The 20,918-nt window shown below is 43.4% G+C and overlaps 1 protein-coding gene across 2 annotated transcripts in view; it reads left to right on the plus strand.

Annotated features, from left to right (window-relative positions):
* The window catches only part of MGAT3 (beta-1,4-mannosyl-glycoprotein 4-beta-N-acetylglucosaminyltransferase), a 52,269-nt gene extending 42,876 nt beyond the window's left edge, over positions 1–9,393 (plus strand). For both annotated transcript variants that reach the window (XM_081877640.1, XM_081877641.1), the window contains exon 2: positions 320–9,393. In XM_081877640.1, the coding sequence (XP_081733766.1) occupies positions 321–1,826 (1,506 nt within the window). In that variant the 5' untranslated portion in view covers position 320 and the 3' untranslated portion in view covers positions 1,827–9,393. The remainder of the gene's footprint in view (positions 1–319) is intronic.
* Positions 9,394–20,918: the final 11,525 nt, after the last annotated feature.

Here is a 20,918-nt window from a genome sequence, read left to right on the forward strand (position 1 = left end):
AAGATCAAGCTTACTAGCTGTTTTGCTTCTCAATATTCTCTGGTTGGCCTCTGTTATTCTCTCCTACCAATAGGGAACCTATGTAAGGACTCTATATGGGCTCTTGGATACCCCATAAGGAAAAAGGGCATTTTTTTTTTACAACAGGGGGACCTCTAGCTCATTCTGCTGAGTGGGGTGGGGTGGGGGGCTTGGCTTCTGCCCCTGATGGCACTGCTGCCTTTTACCCAACCAATGATTAAACAATCTCTGTGGGCTAGGAAATTTTAACCCAACTTCTCTCTTTCTCTCCCTTTGTCTTCCCTCCCTCCCATCCCAGGATGAAGATGAGACGCCACAAACTCTTTTTGACTCTGTGCATGGCTGGTCTTTGCCTCATCTCTTTCCTTCACTTCCTGAAGGCCCTCTCCTATGTCACATTCCCCAGGGAGCTGGCGTCGCTTAGCCCCAACCTGGTCTCCAACTTCTTCTGGAACAATGCACCCGTCACACCTCAGGTCAGCCCTGAGCCTGGGGGCCCGGAGTTCCTCCGTACGCCACTGTACTCCCACTCACCTCTGCTCCAGCCCCTCTCCCCAAGCAGAGCTGGCGAAGAGCTGCATAGAGCCGAGTTTGTGCTGCCTGAAGACACGGCGGAATACTTTGTGCATACCAAAGCTGGTGGTGTCTGCTTCAAACCAGGCACCAAGGTGTTGGAAAAGCCACTAGCGGGCCGGCCAGAGGAGAAAATAGAAGGAGCTGCTTCGGGGCGGACAGCCCGGAAGCCTCTGAGCACCAATGGGACAAAGCGGCGCAAGTGGGTGGAGTGCGTGTGCCTGCCTGGCTGGCATGGGCCTAGCTGCGGGGTGCCCACCGTGGTCCAGTACTCGAACCTTCCCACTAAAGACCGGCTGACCCCACGGGAGGTTCCTCGGAGAGTCATTAATGCCATCAACGTCAACCACGAATTTGACCTCTTGGATGTGCGTTTCCACGAGCTGGGAGATGTGGTAGATGCCTTTGTGGTCTGTGAGTCCAACTTCACCGCATATGGTGAGCCACGCCCCCTCAAGTTCCGCGAGATGCTGCTCAATGGCTCCTTTGACTACATCCGCCACAAGCTGCTCTATGTCTTCCTGGATCACTTCCCCCCAGGCGGGCGCCAGGATGGTTGGATTGCCGATGACTACCTGCGCACTTTCCTGACTCGGGATGGCATCTCCCGCTTCCGCAATCTGCGGCCCGATGACGTTTTCATAATTGACGACGCCGACGAGATCCCGGCCCGCGATGGCGTGCTCTTCCTCAAACTCTACGATGGCTGGACAGAGCCCTTTGCTTTCCACATGCGCAAATCCCTCTACGGATTCTTCTGGAAGCAGCCCGGCACCCTGGAGGTGGTTTCTGGTTGCACGGTGGGGATGCTCCAAACTGTTTACGCCACAGATGGGATTCGCCTGCGCCGGAGGGAGTACTACACCATGCCAGGCTTTCGGCAGTATGAAAACAGCACAGGTCACATCCTGGTGCAGTGGTCACTGGGTAGCCCGCTCCATTTTGCTGGCTGGCACTGCTCTTGGTGCTTTACACCAGAAGGAATCTACTTCAAACTGGTGTCAGCCCAGAATGGGGATTTCCCCCGCTGGGGTGACTACGAGGACAAGCGAGACCTTAACTATATCCGGGAGCTAATTCGGACTGGCGGGTGGTTTGATGGCACCACCCAAGAGTACCCTGCTGCGGACCCCAAAGAACAAATGTATGCTCCCAAATATCTGTTGAAGAACTACCAGAGGTTTAGTTACTTATTGGAGAACCCTTACCAGAAAGCAGAGGGGGCTGGGTGAGGGGAGTGGGGCTTGCGTGGGACTTTATGGAAAAAGGGGGAAGTGGGGTACGTCTTTTGTTTTTCTTCCCCCCCTCCCCACCCACTCCTCTTGGAGAAGTGTGTGTTCTCTCCAGCCTCTGTTTGCCCCATCCCAGAAAATATACTTGGGTGTGTCTGGGTGTGGGGGAGATTCCAAACCATGTAAACAAGGACCAGAGGATGCAGGAACTAGCCCTGAGAACCAGCAGGAGGTACAGCTCCTTCACCTCTCTTGTGGGATGGAAGAAAACTCTTAAGACAGGTAGCGCCTCTCTGTGTGACATGGAGATGAGAAGGAGAACACAGCTGGATGTGTGAGGGTGCAGAAGCCTCGAGTCTTTGTAGTTTAGGTGGGCATGATGTCAAACTCCATTGCTAAAAGCCAATGTTCATCTGAGTCATTTGAAACCAATGGGTGTCCAATTAAGTTCCGCTCTCCTAGCATATTGCCACTTGTTCAGCCCATGGAGGTTATGGACAGAGGTCAGGGTAGATGTGTGGACTATTCTTGTCTTGGTCGTTTCAAGAGCATGTGGTGATGTTTGGCCAAAGAGCACCGTGTCCCTGGATACAATGCTCTTTATTTGGAGCCAGAACAGGTGGGTGGCAGCTTCACTAGGAAATGTGTGTATAAGCGTGAAAGAACTTTTGTAGGTGACTCCAGGAGTCATGTCTGTCTAGGATATGTATATTTTGCCACGTGTGTTTGTTACATTTGAGTGTGGGTGTGCACACAAACTGGGATCACGGTAGCACCAAAGAACTATGCTTTCCACCTGATGATGATGAACATTCAGGGAAAAACTCTCTGCAAAATGGCAGGCTATGGAGGTCGAAACGCTGTCTGGTTTTGCTCATTAAATGGATAGTTTTGGTAGCCAGTTTCTAATGTGGAAGGAACATGACAATAGGGCTGTAGCCCACAGACTTGCAAGGAGAATGCCCACTGAGGTCCTACTTTCTCTCTTCCACGACAACAAAACGTGCTGTTTACATTTTCAATTAAAACAGTGTGCATGTCATGCTTAGAGTTGCTTTTAAGGAAAGGGGATATTAGGATGCTAAAGCTACAGCGCCCATCCTACTACTTCTGGAACAGGAGAGGTATAAAGGTACTTGGCTCTATGATGCCACCATTTTGAGGACAGTGCTATATTGGAAGTCTAGCACTTGCACACCTATAATGTGGTTTGCCTAGGCAAGTAGAGGGGACAGGGTGTGTAGCAGATGAGGCTGGTGTAAGAGCCAAGCGTTTAAGTATTCCATTTACGGTGTGCATCCTTTCTCCTTTGGTGAAAAGGCTCCACTATGTCTCTTTTAAGTTACTATATGGAGTCAGGGTGAAATGTATTGTAAACCCCATGTTATGTTTGCTGCTAAGGAAATATATTAAACAGTGAGCTACTATGCTAACTGCAAAAAATGGGTGATGTGTGTGCAGCAATAGGAGGTGCACACAGGTTCCTTGCCACTGGAACAGTATGTTACTCTGATGTGTGGTGTGTGTGTGTGTCTTTCTCTCTCTCTCTTGTTCCCTTTGTCTTGCCTGCCCTTCAAATGCATTATTCCTGATCCCTATAAAAGACACAGAAAGTGCTGTGTCTTCTTTATAGTTTTCCTTTGGCATCACTCCTAATGCTTTGTTTCCATGATGTGCTCAGCTAGTTCATGCTCTACCATTTTCATGTGATGAAATCCCTTTGCATTGACTCTTCTTTTTTGGTGCAGCTGCTGGTCTTGTGAATGCTTGGATAGCTCAAGATGATTACACCTCTTCTAGTGGCAAACTTTCTGGCCTGTGAGTTTGAGCCAAGGGGTGGTAGGAGAAGTGGCTCCCTGTACCAATCAAAGTCATCTTGCGTTTAGCTGTGCCATGTAAAAATGGTTGTATGAATTGACCTTTATGCCTTTAAAATGAAGGAAATTCCTGCCTAAAGCTGAGCTCACTTGAAGCCCCTTTTCTTTTTGTTGGATGGGTGAATGGATTGGCTGGTGATGCCAACCTAACTCTGTGCACCACTCTAAGGCAATGCTAAATTTTGTACATGGTTCCTTTCTCTGTTGAAGCATTAGACCACCCTTCTCTAACCTGGTGCCCTTCAAGTATTGTTGGATTCAAACTCCCATCATCCCTGACTATTGGCCATGCTGGCTGGGGCTGATAGGAATTACAGTCCAAAACATCTTGAGGCCACCGTGTTGGGGAAGGCTGCACTAAAATGACCCATGGAATGGGCTGCATGCTTTTTCTCTGAGACGATCTTCATTGGGTTAAAGGAGAGGGATTCTGAACCATACTGGGTACAGCGGGCACAGTGGGGTGTAGAGTTGATGGAGCAGATCTCAAGCTGCTATTCCAAAAGGAATGTGCAGCAATAGCAAAGGAGCTGCTGGTGACTAATGGAGGTTAGTTAAGCACTATTGGTTCCCAGTACTGCCATACAAAGGCCCACTACACAGAGGGAATAGTTTTCTTTCAGTCTTGGGAGGAAATGGGAATCTAGGCTTTGACCTTCAGCTCTCATGACCCAGCCTGCCTAACACAATCGTTGCAGTATGTTCCTTCACTAATGATGTGTGTTGAGAGGCAAGGGAGGGGGAGGGGAGAGAGATGGGCTCCAGCTCTTAGGACATGGAGAATGTGCGCTTTAGCTATGCTGCAGTGCTTGGTTGTGAGCCTGCAGCGTATTGGGACAAAATTCAGAAAAATAGCCCGTCAAGAAATGAGGACCAAGGGGATGACTTCACCATATCTTCAGCACTGTGCTGCTTTCCTGCAAACCGAGCTCCTTCCTCCAATCCAGCCCGCTGTTCATTTCAGTCCTTGCACTTGCTCCACAGGGCATGCTTTGTGCACATCTAGGGCTTTCACAATTACTGCTCATGAATTCGTAATACTCCCATCACTGCTGTCTCTAGGCTCCATCTGTCACTGAAAAGCGCAACACACACAGACAGCGAGGCTATTCCTAGCCCCTGTTATATTTTCCCCCTTCCTTGGTGTGTGTGGGGGGGTTGCCCCCCCCCCGCCCCATTGTGTGCAAGCAACAGATCCCATTGTAATTGGATAAGTTAGCACTGAATTCCTTTGGGACACTGAAAGAACTCTTTGTTCTGGTCCCCTTCTTTAACTGCACCAAAGTGAAACTTGAAACTGACCTCTTGGGTTGGGGGTAGGGGAAGAAAAGGAGAATTTACAGTAAAAGCTTTGCTTTTTAAAAAATAGGACTGCCTTTTGCGTATGATGGGTTTTCTTTTTAACATTTCCAGTTTAAGAACCCTCTATTTAATTATTTATTATGTAGTGGGAACAGAGTCCCACATTAAGGTACTTTGCACTAATAGAAAAGCCTTTGGACTTCTGCATTCCGGTGGGGGGTGGCCAACAGTGGCTCAAGGAGAAACAACGTTGGGGAAGTATCTTGGCAAGCCAGTAATTTAGGCACCTAATTTTACCCCTTGACTTGCAGAGTCAATGGAAAATGAGTAAGTCAAATATTAAATGTGTATGCAACAGGTAGGAGAGGAGAGCTCTGAGATTATTGAAGAACCTGCCCTAATGGAAGAACCTTTAGGCGCAATTGTAGAGGAACCGATGTAGAAAAATCAGGCTGTGCACACCCTCCATCTTGTAACAAGACTGTATCCAGCTGGTACCACGTAGAGAATCTGAGATCCTTGCACATCATTACAAAGGTAATTAAGGGTCCATCCCCACTTCCTCTTGTCCCCTGCTTTCTAGCCAGAGGTCTGAGTGATTTTGCCGATTGTGGTTTGTTCCAATTCAGCACTAAACTATGGGTTTTCCCATAAGAAAGCAGTGGGGCAGACAGAAGTGTGGATGAGTCCTTGGTGTGGTTGGTGGGCAAAGCCAGCCTCATTTTGGAGTGTGTCAGTGGCTGCATACTAACGAGTAGCTGATGCTGTGCAAGTGGATATTTAGTGCCTGCCCCCTCCATCAGTTTAATGTATACACAGAATTTGTGTTCAGATTGCAGCTGCAGTGACGTCGTGTCTTAACTGTATTGATGAGTGTTTGGAAAGAACTTTGATTTTTAGAATAACTCATGCCACTTCAAATGGGCAAAGGGTGGGCTGACTTAAAAGTATTAGCAGAGTTCTTTCCTGCTATGCAGAAAGGTTTGGAGCAGTCTTTGTTATAGTGCTGCATAATTGCTACTTGCAAGTGGACCAATAGTACTATAACCATCATGATGCACTATCCTCATGAATGCCAGCATATAACTCGTAGCAGAGCTAGCTTGAGTCTCCTCTCTCCATGAATAGCTGAAGGAAGTTGGGGAGTATCTCTTTCCCATTTTCCCCACAACAGACCCACCTCACTTATCTCTAGTAGACCTCCAGAAGTATTGTCATGGCCAGTAACTGTGGAGAGAGTGCCCACTTTGTAGACAGGATTTAGAGGCTAGCTTCCCATTTGTTCAGAGAAGCTCTATCTCCCATAGTGCCACATTCCACTGTCTTCAAACCTAATTTGTACAAAATGAGGTTGTGAAATTGGTCTTTGACTCTACCTCTTTTTAAGTTGCAAGGTGTGTGGGGAGCTGAACGCTTTTCCTTATTTGAAAACAAAACTAACTTCCCTGTGTGAGGGAGAATTATAGCCACCATAGACTTTTCCATGATTTGTTTGTTTTGTGTCTCTAGGGATTCCTACCCACCCTCACCAGTAAGATAGCACTCTGCTATGAGATCCCATAGCTGCAGTACAAATTGGGTATGGTCCAGAAACAGTTTCCCCGTCTTATCTGCTCTTTATATGAACTAAGCATTAGAGAACAGCTCCTTTGACCTACTTGTAAGCATCTTTTCACCCCTTGACCAATACAGGCAGCAACTTATGTGACTGGTTATCAATTTGTACTAATTCTTACTCATATTCATATGTTCTCTGTGACCTTAGGGGCTACTTCACACCTTATCCAGTTACAAGGGACAAAGTTGGCACTGCGCAGAGAGCTGGATAGGCTGGTTTTTTTTAGTTCTGTGCATCTGTATGGAAGAGATATTTTCACTCTGCTGTGTAGCTCCTCGTCTTCCCAATACTGTCATTAAGACTGGGTATTCAGCTGCTGAAAAAGGAAAACTGGAAGATTCATAACTTCTTTTCTATAGCAGGCACATAAGGATGTTCTGAATCATTTCTGGTGAAACTACAGCATTTTCATTGCGAATCTAGAGCTCAGACTTGAACTACCATTCATTTTCACTCGTTGCCTGCTCCTAGGCAGTTGCCAAACTTCATTTCTCTGTCTGTCCTCTACTGGTGGAGATCTGGAGTAATCGTGGAAGTAGTCACCCTCTGGATTGGATTAGAAGGGAGAAGGTGCCATGGCTTTATAGACCTTAAACTGAATGGTTTGGAAAAAAGGAATGGTACTCCACTCAACCTTTGGAGCTCTTTTCAAACTCTGAAGGATCTTAAAAAGGGAAAATATGGAGTTGATGAGTTTTGTTGGGGGGAAGAGGGGGAGGCATTACGGGCCATAACCACGCTATAAAAGTAGGGCTGGGAAACCAGTGGCCTTCCACATGATGTTGGAGTCAACCACCAGCCACCCCAGCCAGCAAGGTCTGGGGTGATGGCAGTGGTAGTCTAATAACATCTGGAAGGCTATGACTTTGCCACCCCTGCCATAAAGAAGCTAGAGAGAATTTTGATGCAGAACTCTCTCATAGGTGGGGGTGGGGGGAACAAGGCTGGTAAATTAGCCTAAAAGAGATATGAAGAAAAACCTGCAACAAGGGTGCACACCACTATCCAGCATGATTCCTGAGGGAACAATTGAGCAGTATTCTACCGTGGAAAGTCCTGAAAATAGCTCATTTCTTAAAGAAAGGATACAGGATCTCTTGTCCCAGCACAAAGAAATAGCTTTTGTGCCCCCTGTTGGCTAAGGAATACATGGGACTTGCCAAATAAGTTGAAGAAGCCCTTTAAAGTCTAATTTATAAATACCAATTATTAATAATTTTTTTGTAAGGGAAAAATCAAAGTGTACATTCTGAAATCATTTTCTCTGTAAATGGTTGGATTTCATTTCACCCTTAAAGGGATGTTTAAAGGAAGAAATAAAACAAATTACAAACCATGAAAGGGAAATGAGCATGTGTGGTGGTTTTATTTCCAACTGAAACTGGAAGATGTTCGTGGAAGAGGAGAGTGGAGTTTGCTTGTTTCTGACTGTGTTTGTATATTCCTTCCCTTTAGCCTGAGAGCACAATTGCCCAGTCAACTGAGGAAGCCTATGCGCAGTTAAAGATATTTTGTGTTTTCTCCATAGCAGGATATAGCAGAGTATGTAGCCACTTTCAACCACATGATTCCCAACTGGATATAGACATGTATACCCCTCCCCTGAATATTCCACGCAGAATTGTCAGACAAACAGGAATGAGAGATTTGGTGCCATACACCCATCTCAACTGTCTCTGATAGGAGAAGGAGCAAAGGAGACATAATACAAAATATGTGATAATAAATGACAATATACACACAGATGAATAAATAATTGAATTATTGCAGTCTTTAGTTAAAATTTCAGTTAGTCATTGAAGGCTTACTTAACAGCAGTCTTAAATAGGACAAGTTCATACTATGTAGCAACATTTTTCCTTCCCTCTGCAAATAATCCACCTATTGTAAATGCCTGTTTATTTGTTAGGACCCATTCATCGCCTGCATACTTCCCTTCCTCTTTCTCCCTTCAATCCCTCGATCAGTTTTGCAGCTACTTATATACAATTAAAATTAATTGAGTGAACAAACGTCTTCCTCCGCACCATGTACCTCTCTAAATCAAATCTCAGGTCAACTAAAGCACACAAAACTGTTTACATAGGTTATTAATGAGAGAGAAGCATTAGGAAGCACCTACATTGATCAATCTATTCAAGCAAACTTCAGTTAACAGACAATAGGTGATCTTGCATGAACTCCTTCTTATAAGAACAATCCTATGCCATGTTTTCTGCTGCCCGACACGAATTCATAGTATGAATTGCCCAGTGTCCTGCATGGAGCAATTTACTCACTTCTGGAAATGATAACATGGGTTCAATTCCCCTTCATGTAGGATTGCAAATGTTGTTAGTTTATCTTTTGCTATGCGTAGCAATTAGCAGTGCCATCTGAACAACATCTGCTCAGACGTAAGCCCTATTGAATTCAGTGAGGTTAGGATAATCTAATACAACTAGGTGAGGAAATGTTGGTGGGTACAGATGATTCAATCATAGATACCTGCTATGGGTACAAAGCCTAGGTAGGGGCTGGGCGAGACTGTTGCCTGACAAGAGCCACTGCCAGTCTGTGTAGTCAATAATCAGCTAAGTGGACCAATTGACTCTCTTGGTATAAGTCAGATTCCTATGTTCCTAAGTGCAGCTTAAAGTGACTCCACTGATGGAGGAAAAGAGCAGTGACAAAAGAGGGAACAGTGTGAAACTTTTGGTCCAGACAATAGATCTTATCCCCAGAGAACTGAAGGTTCACATTTTCTCTTTGCATCCTCCTTTTGCAAAGCTTTTGATTAGCGTATTTTTCGCTCTATAGGGCGCACCAAGTTTTCAGAGGGGGAAATCAAGGGAAAAAATATGATTCCCCCCCCCCCCAAGCTCTGGGAGCAGCGGACAGGCTGCAGGCAGCCTGTGAGCTTCTCCCAGACCTTCTCCCTGCTTTTGCAGGAGGTGGGGGAATTCCCCCATCTCCCGCAAAAGCCCACAAGAGGGAGAAGGGACTGACTCGGCCAGTCAGTCCCTTCTCCCTCCTTGGGGAAAAGCCCCCAAGAGCGGCACACTCTTTAAAAGCTGCACGGCTCCTGCGGGCTTTTCTACAAGGTGGGGGAATTCCCCCACCATGTAGAAAAGCCCGCAGGAGCCTTGCAGCCTTTTTTTTTAAAAAAAATATTTTTATTAATTTTACAGGATACAGAGATACAGAAAAGAAAAACAGATAAAAGAAAAAGAATATAAAAGTTTCAAATTTCCGTAATCCTTTTATCAAATCTACTGGACTTCCCCACATCCTCCAGACCTTGCATTATTTATAATACAAACTTCAGCAATTTGTCATCTTATTTCATAACTTATTGTATCTTTCAATTTATCATGTTATCAAATTCCAAATATTGTACACCAATTCTTATATATTTTAATTAAAACACAATAAAATTATTTCCTAATTCCACCTCAAATTTCTTATACCTTAATTTTCATTTCACCTAATTGCTATTGCTGGGGCTAAGATTTCCTAAAAGGTGCATTTTCTTAGCATTCATACAACTTATAATGTTTTTGTAGATAGTCCTTAAATTTTTTCCAGTCCTCTTCCATTGCTTCTTCTCCCAAGTCTCGGATTCTGCCAGTCATTTCAGCCAATTCCATATAGTCCATCAACTGCGTCTGCCATTCCTCCAGCGTGGGTAAATCTTGTGTCTTCCAATGCTTTGCGATGAGAATTCTTGCTGCAGTAGTAGCATACATAAAAAAGGTTCTATCCTTCTTTAACACATTCTGGTCTACAATGCCCAGAAGAAAGGCCTCCGGTTTCTTAGGTAAGGTATATCTAAATACCTTTTTTAGCTCATTATAAATCATCTCCCAGAAGGCCCTCACTTTCGGACATGTCCACCAGAGGTGAAAGAATGTCCCTTCCGCCTCCTTACACTTCCAACATTTATTATCAGACAGGTGATATATCTTAGCCAGCTTGACTGGGGTCATGTACCACCGGTATATCATTTTCATAATATTTTCCTTCAAGGCACTACATGCCGTGAATTTCATTCCGGTGTTCCATAACCTTTCCCAGTCTTCAAACATAATGTTGTGTCCAATATCCTGTGCCCACTTTATCATGGCGGATTTGACTATCTCGTCCTGTGTGTTCTATTTAAGCAGCAAGTTGTACATTCTGGAGAGCAGTTTATTTTTTGGTTCTAACAATTCTGTCTCTAATTTCGATTTTTCCACCTGGAATCCCACCTTTTTGTCCACTTTAAAAACCTCCTGAATTTGGGCATAATGCAACCAATCTCGCACCTTGTTTTTTAATTTTTCCAAGCTCTGTAACCTCCAATTGTCTCCAATTTTTTCAATTATTTCCCAATATTTTGGCCAATAGGCCTCCATATTGAGTCTCTTACGTGCCTTGGCCTCCACCGGTGAAAGCCACCTTGGGGTCTTACTTTCCAATAAGTCTTTGTATTTTGTCCAGACCATAAAAATTGCTCTTCTAACAATATGGTTTTTAAACAGTTTATGAACTTTAACCTTGTCATACCACAAATATGCATGCCACCCAAAAGCATTATCAAACCCTTCCAGATCTAGGACATCAGTGTTCTCCAGCAAAATCCAATCTTTCATCCAGCAGAAGGCTGCAGATTCATAATATAACCTCAAGTCTGGCAGGGCAAATCCCCCTCTTTCTTTCGCATCAGTTAAAATTTTAAACTTTATTCGGGGCTTTTTGCCCTGCCAAACAAACTTAGAAATATCCTTCTGCCACTTTCCAAAACATTCCACCTTGTCCACGATCTGTAGGGTCTGAAACAAAAATAACATTTTCGGCAATACATTCATCTTTATAGCTGCTATTCGACCTAACAAGGAAAGTTTCAATCTTGACCAAATTTCCATGTCTCGTTTAATTTCTGACCAACATTTCTCATAATTATCTTTAAACAAATTCAAATTTTTGGAGGTCAGATACACCCCTAGGTATTTCACTTTTTTAACCACATTTAATTCTGTCTCTTTCAGGAACTCATCTGTTTCTGTAGATGTCAAATTTTTTGCTAAAACCTTAGTCTTTTGCTTGTTCAACTTGAATCCCGCCACTCGACCAAAATCAGAAATTAATTCTAAAACTCTTTTAGAACTAGAGACTGGCTCCTGTAATGTTAATACCAAGTCATCTGCAAATGCTTTCAGTTTGTATTGTTTCACTCCGACCTCGATTCCTTGTACCAACCGGTCCTTTCTGATCATGTTCAATAGCACCTCCAGGACTGAAATAAATAATAGAGGTGATAGGGGGCACCCCTGTCGTGTCCCTTTTTCTATTTTGAACTCCTCTGTCACCACATTGTTAACAATCAATTTAGCTTTTTGCTCTGAATAAATTGCTTCTATTCCATTTTCAAACCCCCGTCCCACTCCCATCCCTTCCAAATTTTTCTTCATAAACATCCAAGAAATGTTGTCAAAGGCTTTCTCCGCATCAATAAATATTAGCACCGCTCTAGTGTTAAGATTTGTTTGTAAAAGTTCCAAAATGTCGATGATGTTTCTTGTGTTATCAAACAAATGCCTACCAGGGAGAAAGCCTGCCTGGTCCTTATGGATCACTTCATTAAGGACTTTTTTAAATCTATTTGCCAAAATGTCCGCAAAGATTTTATAATCCACATTTAGGAGTGAGATGGGACGGTAGTTCTTAAGTTGGGTCTTTTCAGTTTCTAGTTTAGGTATCAATGTGATGAAAGCTTCTTTCCACGTTTCCGGTGCCTTCCTCCCCTCCATAATCTGATTACAGACCTCCATCAAGGGTTGTATCAAGTAGTCCTTCAAAACCTTGTAATATTTGGAGGTAAGTCCATCAGGGCCTGGAGATTTGCCTAGTTGGAGGTTCTGTATGACACTTTCGATTTCCTGCCGTGTAATTTTACCATTCAGGATTGTTCTCATTTCCTGGGGTATTTTTTGTAATCCATTGGTTTTGACATATTGATCCACCTCAAACTCTTTCTGCGGCCCTTGTGCATAAAGTTCTTTGAAATATCTCTGGAAACACTTTCTAATTTCCTCGGGTTTCTGAACAATTCTCCCTTCAATCTCTAGATTTGTAACTATATTTAATTTTTGTCTTTTTTTCAACTGCCATGCTAGCAGTTTCCCACACTTGTTAGCTGATTCAAAAGATCTTTGTTTCATTTGCTTAATTTTCCATTCCACTTCTTGGTTTATCAATTTCGAATATTGTGCTTGGAAAAATTTCACTTCTCTCAGCACTTCCTTCGACTTAGGCCTAGATCTTAATTTTTTCTCTCCTTCTCTTATTTTCTCCAATATCTTCTCCTTCTTTTCATTCCAGAGTCTTTTCTTTATCGTATTTTGTTGTATTAGAAACCCTCTCATGACTGCTTTGCTTGCGTCCCAGATTGTTCTTTTTTCCACCGTAGTGTTTAAGTTTATCTCAAAATAGTCCTTTAGAGTTTTTTGGGCCTTCTTAACAATCTCCTGATCTCTTAGTAATGTGTCATTCATTTTCCATCTGAAGGATCCGGTTGTATTTAATCTCAATTCCACTTTCAAGGCATTATGGTCGGAGCAGGTTCTTGGGCAGATTTCCACTTTTCTAGTCTTAGGTGCCAGTCCTTTAGTTATCCATATTTGGTCGATTCGTGTCCATGACAGATGAGCTTCAGAGAAGAAAGTTCCTTCTTTTCCTAGGGGGTTCTTAACCCTCCATATGTCAATCAGGTCCATATTGTCAGTCATTTCAAAAAAGGTCTTAGGTAGTCTGCCATCTTTCGTTATGTTTGCACTTTGCGACTTATCCATATGTACAGACACCACCCCATTCATATCTCCCAACATGATGATGTTGTTGTAATCTAGATAATCCAGTAAGGTCTCATGCAACTTCTTAAAAAATTCCGATTTTCCATCGTTTGGTGCATAAATTCCTAATATCAAAAAATTTTCTCCTTGTGTTTGAATTTCAATCGCCAAAATTCTGCCTAGTTCATCTTTAAATAAAAATTTCGGTGACAGGCTCTCCTTTGCATATATCACCACTCCTCTTTTCTTGACTTTATCCGAAGAAATGAATTCCTGGCCTAACCTTTTGTTAATTAACACTTTCCTATGGAACCTTGTCACATGGGTTTCTTGCAGGCAAATAATGTCCAATTGTTCTTTTTTCAAGATATGAAACACTTTTCTTCTTTTTTCCGGGGAGTTTCCGCCATTTATGTTCCAACTAAGCAGTTGCAGAGACATCCTGGATCAATTCGTAAGTCTTACAATGGGGTATCTTGATTTTCCTCCGATCCCGGTGGTGGTAATGCTGGTCCAGCTCCAGGTGTAGGTTCCGGTAGTGGCGGTGGCCAAGAAGCTGCTGCCCCTTTTTGGAGGTCTTCCCCGTGGTCGTGTAGGAACTTCTGCTGGTCCTCTGGTGTTTTAATTCTTACTTTCCTTCCTTTGTAGGTAAATGATAGTCCTTGCGGAAACTCCCACCTATAAGGGATTGCGTTGTATCTCAACAATTTTGTCAGTTCTAAATATGAGGCTCTAAGATCCAAAAGCTGTTTGGGTATATCTCTGTAAATTTCAGCCTTTTTACCTTGTATCTCCAAAGATTTTTTAAAATGTAGGCCTAGTATCTTGTCTCTTTCTTCTCTTGATCTCAAGATGACCAAACAGTCTCTGGCCTTGTCTTTCTTTACCGATCTACCCAGTCTGAATGCCGTCACAATTTTAAAGTCTTTATCTTCTTCTATTCCCCAGAACTTGGAAAATAAAAGTGTCAAAAATCCCTCCAAATTACCTTCCTCCGATTCTGGGATGGCCCTCAGCCTGAGGTTATTCTCCTTATTTTTCAGTTCAACCATTGACAGGTAGGCTTGCTGTTCCCCTACCTGTCTTTGCAGAGGCCTAACTTCTCCCTTAATCTCATCAACCTTTTTGTTCGCTTGCTCTGCTTTTTGAAAGGCTTCCTCAGCTAATTTATGATTTTCAGCTGTTGCTCCTTGCAAATTCTCAATTGCTTGGGTATGCTGGGAAACCTTTTCAGACAGTTTACTAATAGAGGATGTTGCTTGGTCAATTTTTGTTGATTGATTGTCCACCTTTTGGTTCAAAATTGCTAATTGCTCCAAAATTTGTTTCAAAACTGCTTCAGACCCTCCTGCTGCCATATCTTCTGCAGCAGGCTGTTCAGCTTCCACCTCCTGTGCTGTCAGCACAGTTGGGACAGATGATCTCCGTTGATGAGTTAAAGTTGTTTGAACGAGTTGCACAGCTTTTTTTTCTTTTTCTTTAGCTTTAGCTGCTCTTGTTTTCCCTGTGCCGCTCATTCCCCACCTGCCTCTTTTCAAGGTCAAATTATCTTTTATTCCATGGGATAGACAAGTCCAGAATGTAAACAATTAAACCTCAGAAAGTCCAAACAAAGTGTAGTTCCCAGGCCTCTATATCTCCACAATCCACTAGGGGGGGTATCTCACAGTTTCAAGGAAGGGAATAATTTTTCCGCCATTAAAGTTCCTATATTCCCTATGTTAAATCCTTATAGTTCCGAGACAAAAGGAAAGTTCCCAAAAGCCTTCTATTTCTTAAAGGAAAGCCACAAGGTAACAAGAAAGGTGACAGCAACAATGTTTAAGTGGTGAGACCTCAATGCGTGTAACAGTTTAAACTCTTGCAACAGTAATCCGCAGTTTGACAGCTCTCTTGCGCGCTGGCAGCCCGACGGCTTGGTTGTCCCTTTTAAATCCAAAAGCAAAGGAAAAACAAGAAGAAAGTTCCAAAAGCAGATCCCACAAGTTTAAGAATAATTTCTCCTTTATCCTTTAACTAAGTCTGTAAATGCACAATAGTTCCACTTTTACGATCTCCTTTAAACTCCTCAGCATTCCTCAGAGTCTTTGCTTTGATCTGTTTAGCAAGATCGGGAGGCGGACTTCCTGTTACTCGCCTCCCGTTTTCGGCCGAATTTCCAAGTTTTAAATTTTGGATCCAGATTTTAATACCCCTTAGTCACGGGTAAATTACAGCCAATCCGATGTTTTTCAGGAAGAAAGGTCGGCGCTCATCGGCAGCAGCTGCGCGGCTTTGCATCCACGGAAAGAGCGATGAACTCACAGTGCCGCTCCCCCTTTCACGTTCCGGAGTCCCTTACGGGGTCCCTTCTGCGCTTCTGGGGGGGCTTCTGGCACCCACCGAGTCCCACGGCCACAGGCTCACTCTGCCTGCGGTTTTTCTTGATGGGTCTCCGCTTTGCCGCAGCGGACGACCCTTTTCCGCGGAGCCCCTCTTCACAGCGTAAAGAGGACCGCCATTGCCGTTTCGCGTCGCCTCCGGAAGTCGCCGTCTGGCCCCATCTTAGGAGCCTTGCAGCCTTTAAAGAGTGCACGGCTTTTCCGTGCTTTTGCAGGAGGTGGGGGAATTCCCCCATCTCCCGCAAAAGCCCACAGGAGCCGTGCACCCTTTAAAGAGCGTGCAGCTCCTGTGGGCTTTTCGACTGAGCTTGTGGGGCTGGCAGTGGGGGGAAGCGCTGCTTTCCCCCACTGCCAGCCTCAAAGACCAGACTCTCCTGGCTTCAACGAAAGCAACGCGAAGCCTCCAAAGTGCAGGCTTCGGAGGCTTCGCGTTGCTATCGCTGAAGCCAAGGAGCCTGCATTCGCTCCACAGGACGCACACACATTTCCCCTTCATTTTTGGAGGGGAAAAAGTGCATCCTATAGGGCGAAAAATACGGTATATGGCTCACTGTCTCAGCTCCAGGTTTTGTAGGTAACAACTTCAGAGAAAGAGATTTGGTGCCATTATTAAACCTGTAAATATTCAGCCTGTTAACAGCAGCCCTGCTTCTGTGGCAAACTTTCCCAGTTGGGATCTTAATTGCATTTTTAAACTTTTGCACTGTGCAATTATTCCTTTATGAAATAAAATAAGCTCGATATTTTACACTCCACAGAAATGATTTCAATATTGCTTGGGCATTTAGGAAAAGTGTTTTTAAAAATCATAGGTTTCAATTCCATGCTGTATGACAGCCAAAGTGGTTATTACTACCCGACTTATGATAACACTCTAGGAGCTGATAAAGCAAGTAAGACTGAACTGGCTTACTGCTGAAGTCACCAGCGCCTTTAGTTTATTTTGATCCTTCTGAGACAGCATATCACAAAGCATTCTCAGTGTAGCATAAGGAAGGAGGCGCTTCCATCTTCCTATCCCTCCCACCATTGTGAGGAGGGAGGCTAATGCCATTTGTTTCTGGAAGTGTCTAACAAGCAGGGACAGTTCTGACATGGCATCCAAAGGAAAACGCCTCCAAGACAAAGGTAACAAGTATACACAAAAAGTATCAGGTGTTATAATAATTGATCAACACACCAACTTATGAATATAAAGAACAATTTTTCTGGAATAAGTATAAAAGGTAAAGGGACCCCTGACCATTAGGTCCAGTCGTGACCGATTCTGGGGTTGCGGCGCTCATCTCGCTTTATTGGCCAAGGGAGCCGGCGTACAGCTTCCAGGTCATGTGGCCAGCATGACTAAGCCATTTCTGGTGAACCAGAGCAGCGCACGGAAATGCCGTTTACCTTCCCGCCGGAGCAGTACCTATTTATCTACTTGCACTTTGACATGCTTTCGAACTGCTAGGTTGGCAGGAGCAGGGACCAAGCAACGGGAGCTCACCCCGTCGCGGGGATTCGAACTGCCGACCTTCTGATCGGCAAGTCCTAGGTTCTGTGGTTTAACCCACAGCGCCACCCATGCTATGCTATGCTCAGAAATTCTAGTCCCGACTGCATGGGTAGTACTGCCAACATATAAAATCCCATGAGCACAGCTGTGTTATGACATATTTATCGCATATATAACCAGTACAGCAACAAGAGAGACACTGGTACATTCTATATTTATGAGTATCTCCAGGCTTGGTTATGCACATTGTACTTTAGTTTGCTCATTGTCTAGTTGGTTTATGAGGGTATATACTTATTCCAGTAAAAATGTTCTTTATATTCATAAGCCAGTTCTGGTGTTGTTGGTTTGCTGTTCAAAGGTAACAAGTAACCTGTGTGGTTATAGCTACTATGGCTGTTTTGGAGTGGTGATTGTTGTGCAATCTCTGAACCTACTGATTCTACTGAACCTACTGCAGGGATGGGCATTGTCCTTTTGTGGGCTGTGGGTGATTTGACACACCTGAGCCTCACCAGCAACTGTCTGAAAGTGTTCATACTGCTCTATTAAGACATCTGGTACCAGACCAGTGCTCCTTCCACCCTGGACCTCTGTTTATCACAAAAGAACAATTTCAGCAAATGTTTATTCAAAAGGTCTGGTTTCATGCATAAAACCTCCCATCTGGTAGTGCCATTACCGCATGCACAAGTTTCCAACACCAATGAGAAAAAGAAATCTTTGAGCCAGTGGGAGGAAGCTTGTTTGTTCCTTCTGGATTCCAAAGAATCAGACGGAAACTGTCTTATATATAGTTGCTTATTAGGGGCTCTCCTTCTTGCTAGATAGTACTGCACACATTCTTCAAATAAAAATGAAATAAATAGGCATATGTTGTATTTCTGGAGTTGTACAAAACATCTATTGATCGGATGCATTCAGAAAATGGAAACAAATCCTCTAAAAATAGCTAAGTCCATTGCTTAAAAATGTATATGCCACAGCTCTCTCTGCCTAAAGAGAATCTCTGTGGCATACATAAAGCTGTATTAGGGCTTACCTCTGAGCCAGTCAATAAAGTGCAAAATGAGAAGAAGCCCACGCACTGGCATGCTTAAGTATTTTGCAGCCCAGCAATGGGATTACTTAAGGGACTGAAGTTAAGCACATGCCCAAATGCTTTGCTGAATTTGGGTTGTACACTGCTGGGAACATTATGGTCTGAAGAACTAAATATAACTTTATACTGCAATCTAAAGAGCTGGAAAGATTGTGTCAATAAAGCAAAGCCCTCCAAGTTTATGGGATTTCCATACACTCTTAGTAAAATTCTGAGTAAAGAAATTATTTTCAGTCACTTCCTCCCACCTCCCCTGCTCTTCTGCCTATGGCTACAGCTTCAGTTCCAGATAATAAAATGTTTTCAGCAATAGTCCTAACGGTTTATTTTACCTAATCATGGTGCTTTCATCCAGGCACTTCACTTTGAGAAGCAAGCCACAGCTCAGCAGTGACAGGTTGTTCTTAAGCAGTTCCAAGCACAGATCCCAGATGGTTTCAGACAACAAACAGAAATGCAATCACTGCTGCAGTGCATTTCTATGCACATACTTAGTAGGAAGAAAGTCCCATAGGACCTCAGAGAGTAAGCATGCTTAGGAATGGGCTGTGTATGATGTATTGAAGTGTGCATATACATTAGTGCCGTAAGGCCGAGCTCTTCAATCTTCCTCATCTCCTCTCCCAGGTACACTGCACATTGAGAAGAGACATGGTTAGCAAAGAAGGAAAGGGACTGTGATCTGTTGTCTCATTGGTGGAGGGAGATTCTGGAGCTCAGGGCAAAGATTGTTGGGCCAGACTAGAGGGAAGAATAGTAGCTGCAGGACTTGTTGAGGGATGGAAGGCAAAGAAGGCAGTGCTTCTGTTCATTCTGCAAATACTTCATTTATGTGGCTCAAAAGCTAATAAACTTGGCCACTCCTATTTAAGAGCATAAGAAGAGCCTAACAGACTTGGGACACAGACCCATGACACAAATTTGCTAATAAAATAATTGCATACACAAATTTATATGTATAGATGCTTCTGGGAAAATCAAGTTGATGGGTGGTTGGGGGTCTCATCAACACTGTGCTTTGCCATGTGCTCAGCCACTTTGTAAGCAAAGAAAAATAAGTTTTTAAAAAGAAGGTGAAAGGGGAAGGAAACGGGCTTGGTGCAGAAGATCTGGCCCCCCCTGAGCCACTTCTTAGCAGTGCATCTGAGGAACACTAAGGAACCAAGTCTGCCTTAACAATTGCTGTGCCTCTTCCCACCGTATTCAAGCAAGTAAGATTCTCAGCTCTAAACCAGTGCAATGCAAACACAAATGGAAAAAAAAAATATTTTCATTCTTTGCAAACTGTTTTTAATGGAGGCAGATCAATGGCAGCTCGTAAACATGACACCTTACCATTTGTAAGATAGTTGTTTTTAAGCAATTAAAAAAAATAAAAACCCAGACAAGCTACATACAACGCATAACAAATCTCCAGCGGAAACCTTAAGCTGCCAGGGCTGCCAACAAATGTTACTAGCACATTGAAATCCCATTCAGCACAAGCTCAAAAACAGTTAGTGCATTTTTGCCTCCTAATCAACATACCAGAAGAGAACATTCAACTTCTGGTTCTGTCCCAACCAAAGTAGCAAGCACTCCCTTAAGCTGCAATGTGGTAGAGGAGCTGCTTCAGTCAAAACCCTCCATTGGCACTAACTCACACTACTGGCCTGTAAATCCAGATGTGAACCGGTCCCTGCATAGCATCACACCCAGGCTTTAGTACTCTCACCACAACCACACCAGTAGAGCAAACAACTCGGTCCCAAATAAAGGAATGGTACAAAAATACCATACCAAATTCTAAAAAATATCTAGGACTCACAGGAACCTGGGAGAAGGAAAAGTGATATTGTTGCTGAATATATGATTTGGTATTGAGATAACCAAATCCTCTGTTTATGTATGTCTGGTAAAATTACCCTGGGCCATAATTTGGCTGCTGTGTCATGTTTGTGACATGCTTAACTTCCAAAACTATGGCAATTGCCTAAAACTTGCTTTAATAATATTTTAAACTGGGCTTCTTGTTTTCAACATGATCACAAAACATGTGTTTGTAAGAGAATAATTTGAGTTGCTGTTTTGTCCCACTCAAATCACTCCTCCCCACCTTTCACTACTTTTCTTTTGTTCTGAGGATGTACTATTTTTGTATTTGTGCATACACACTTTTTCTTATACGAAAGAAAAAGTTCCCAGGAAAAACAAAGTTCCCATATAAGAACAAACATTTCCAGCCTGTGATATTGATTCACAATGGGCAAAATGGAGACTTTTGGGGTACAATACCCATTGCCATTCAATTTTAACATTTAAATAATAACCAGGTATTGCACAAGCATTATATTTAGTTGATTCATATAAGGCTTGCACAATAGGTCTTGTGCAAAACCTCCTTATTAGTATTCTTTTTTAAAAGCCCACTATATATGTAGATTACAGTCTATGAGACAATGTGTCACGCTTACTGTGTAAATGAGAGAATGGCTCCTTTGAACCTGATGTGCTTTTAGTAAG

Source organism: Podarcis erhardii, assembly GCF_964252035.2.
Source record: "Podarcis erhardii genome assembly, chromosome: 10".
In the NCBI taxonomy this organism is placed as follows: domain Eukaryota; kingdom Metazoa; phylum Chordata; class Lepidosauria; order Squamata; family Lacertidae; genus Podarcis; species Podarcis erhardii.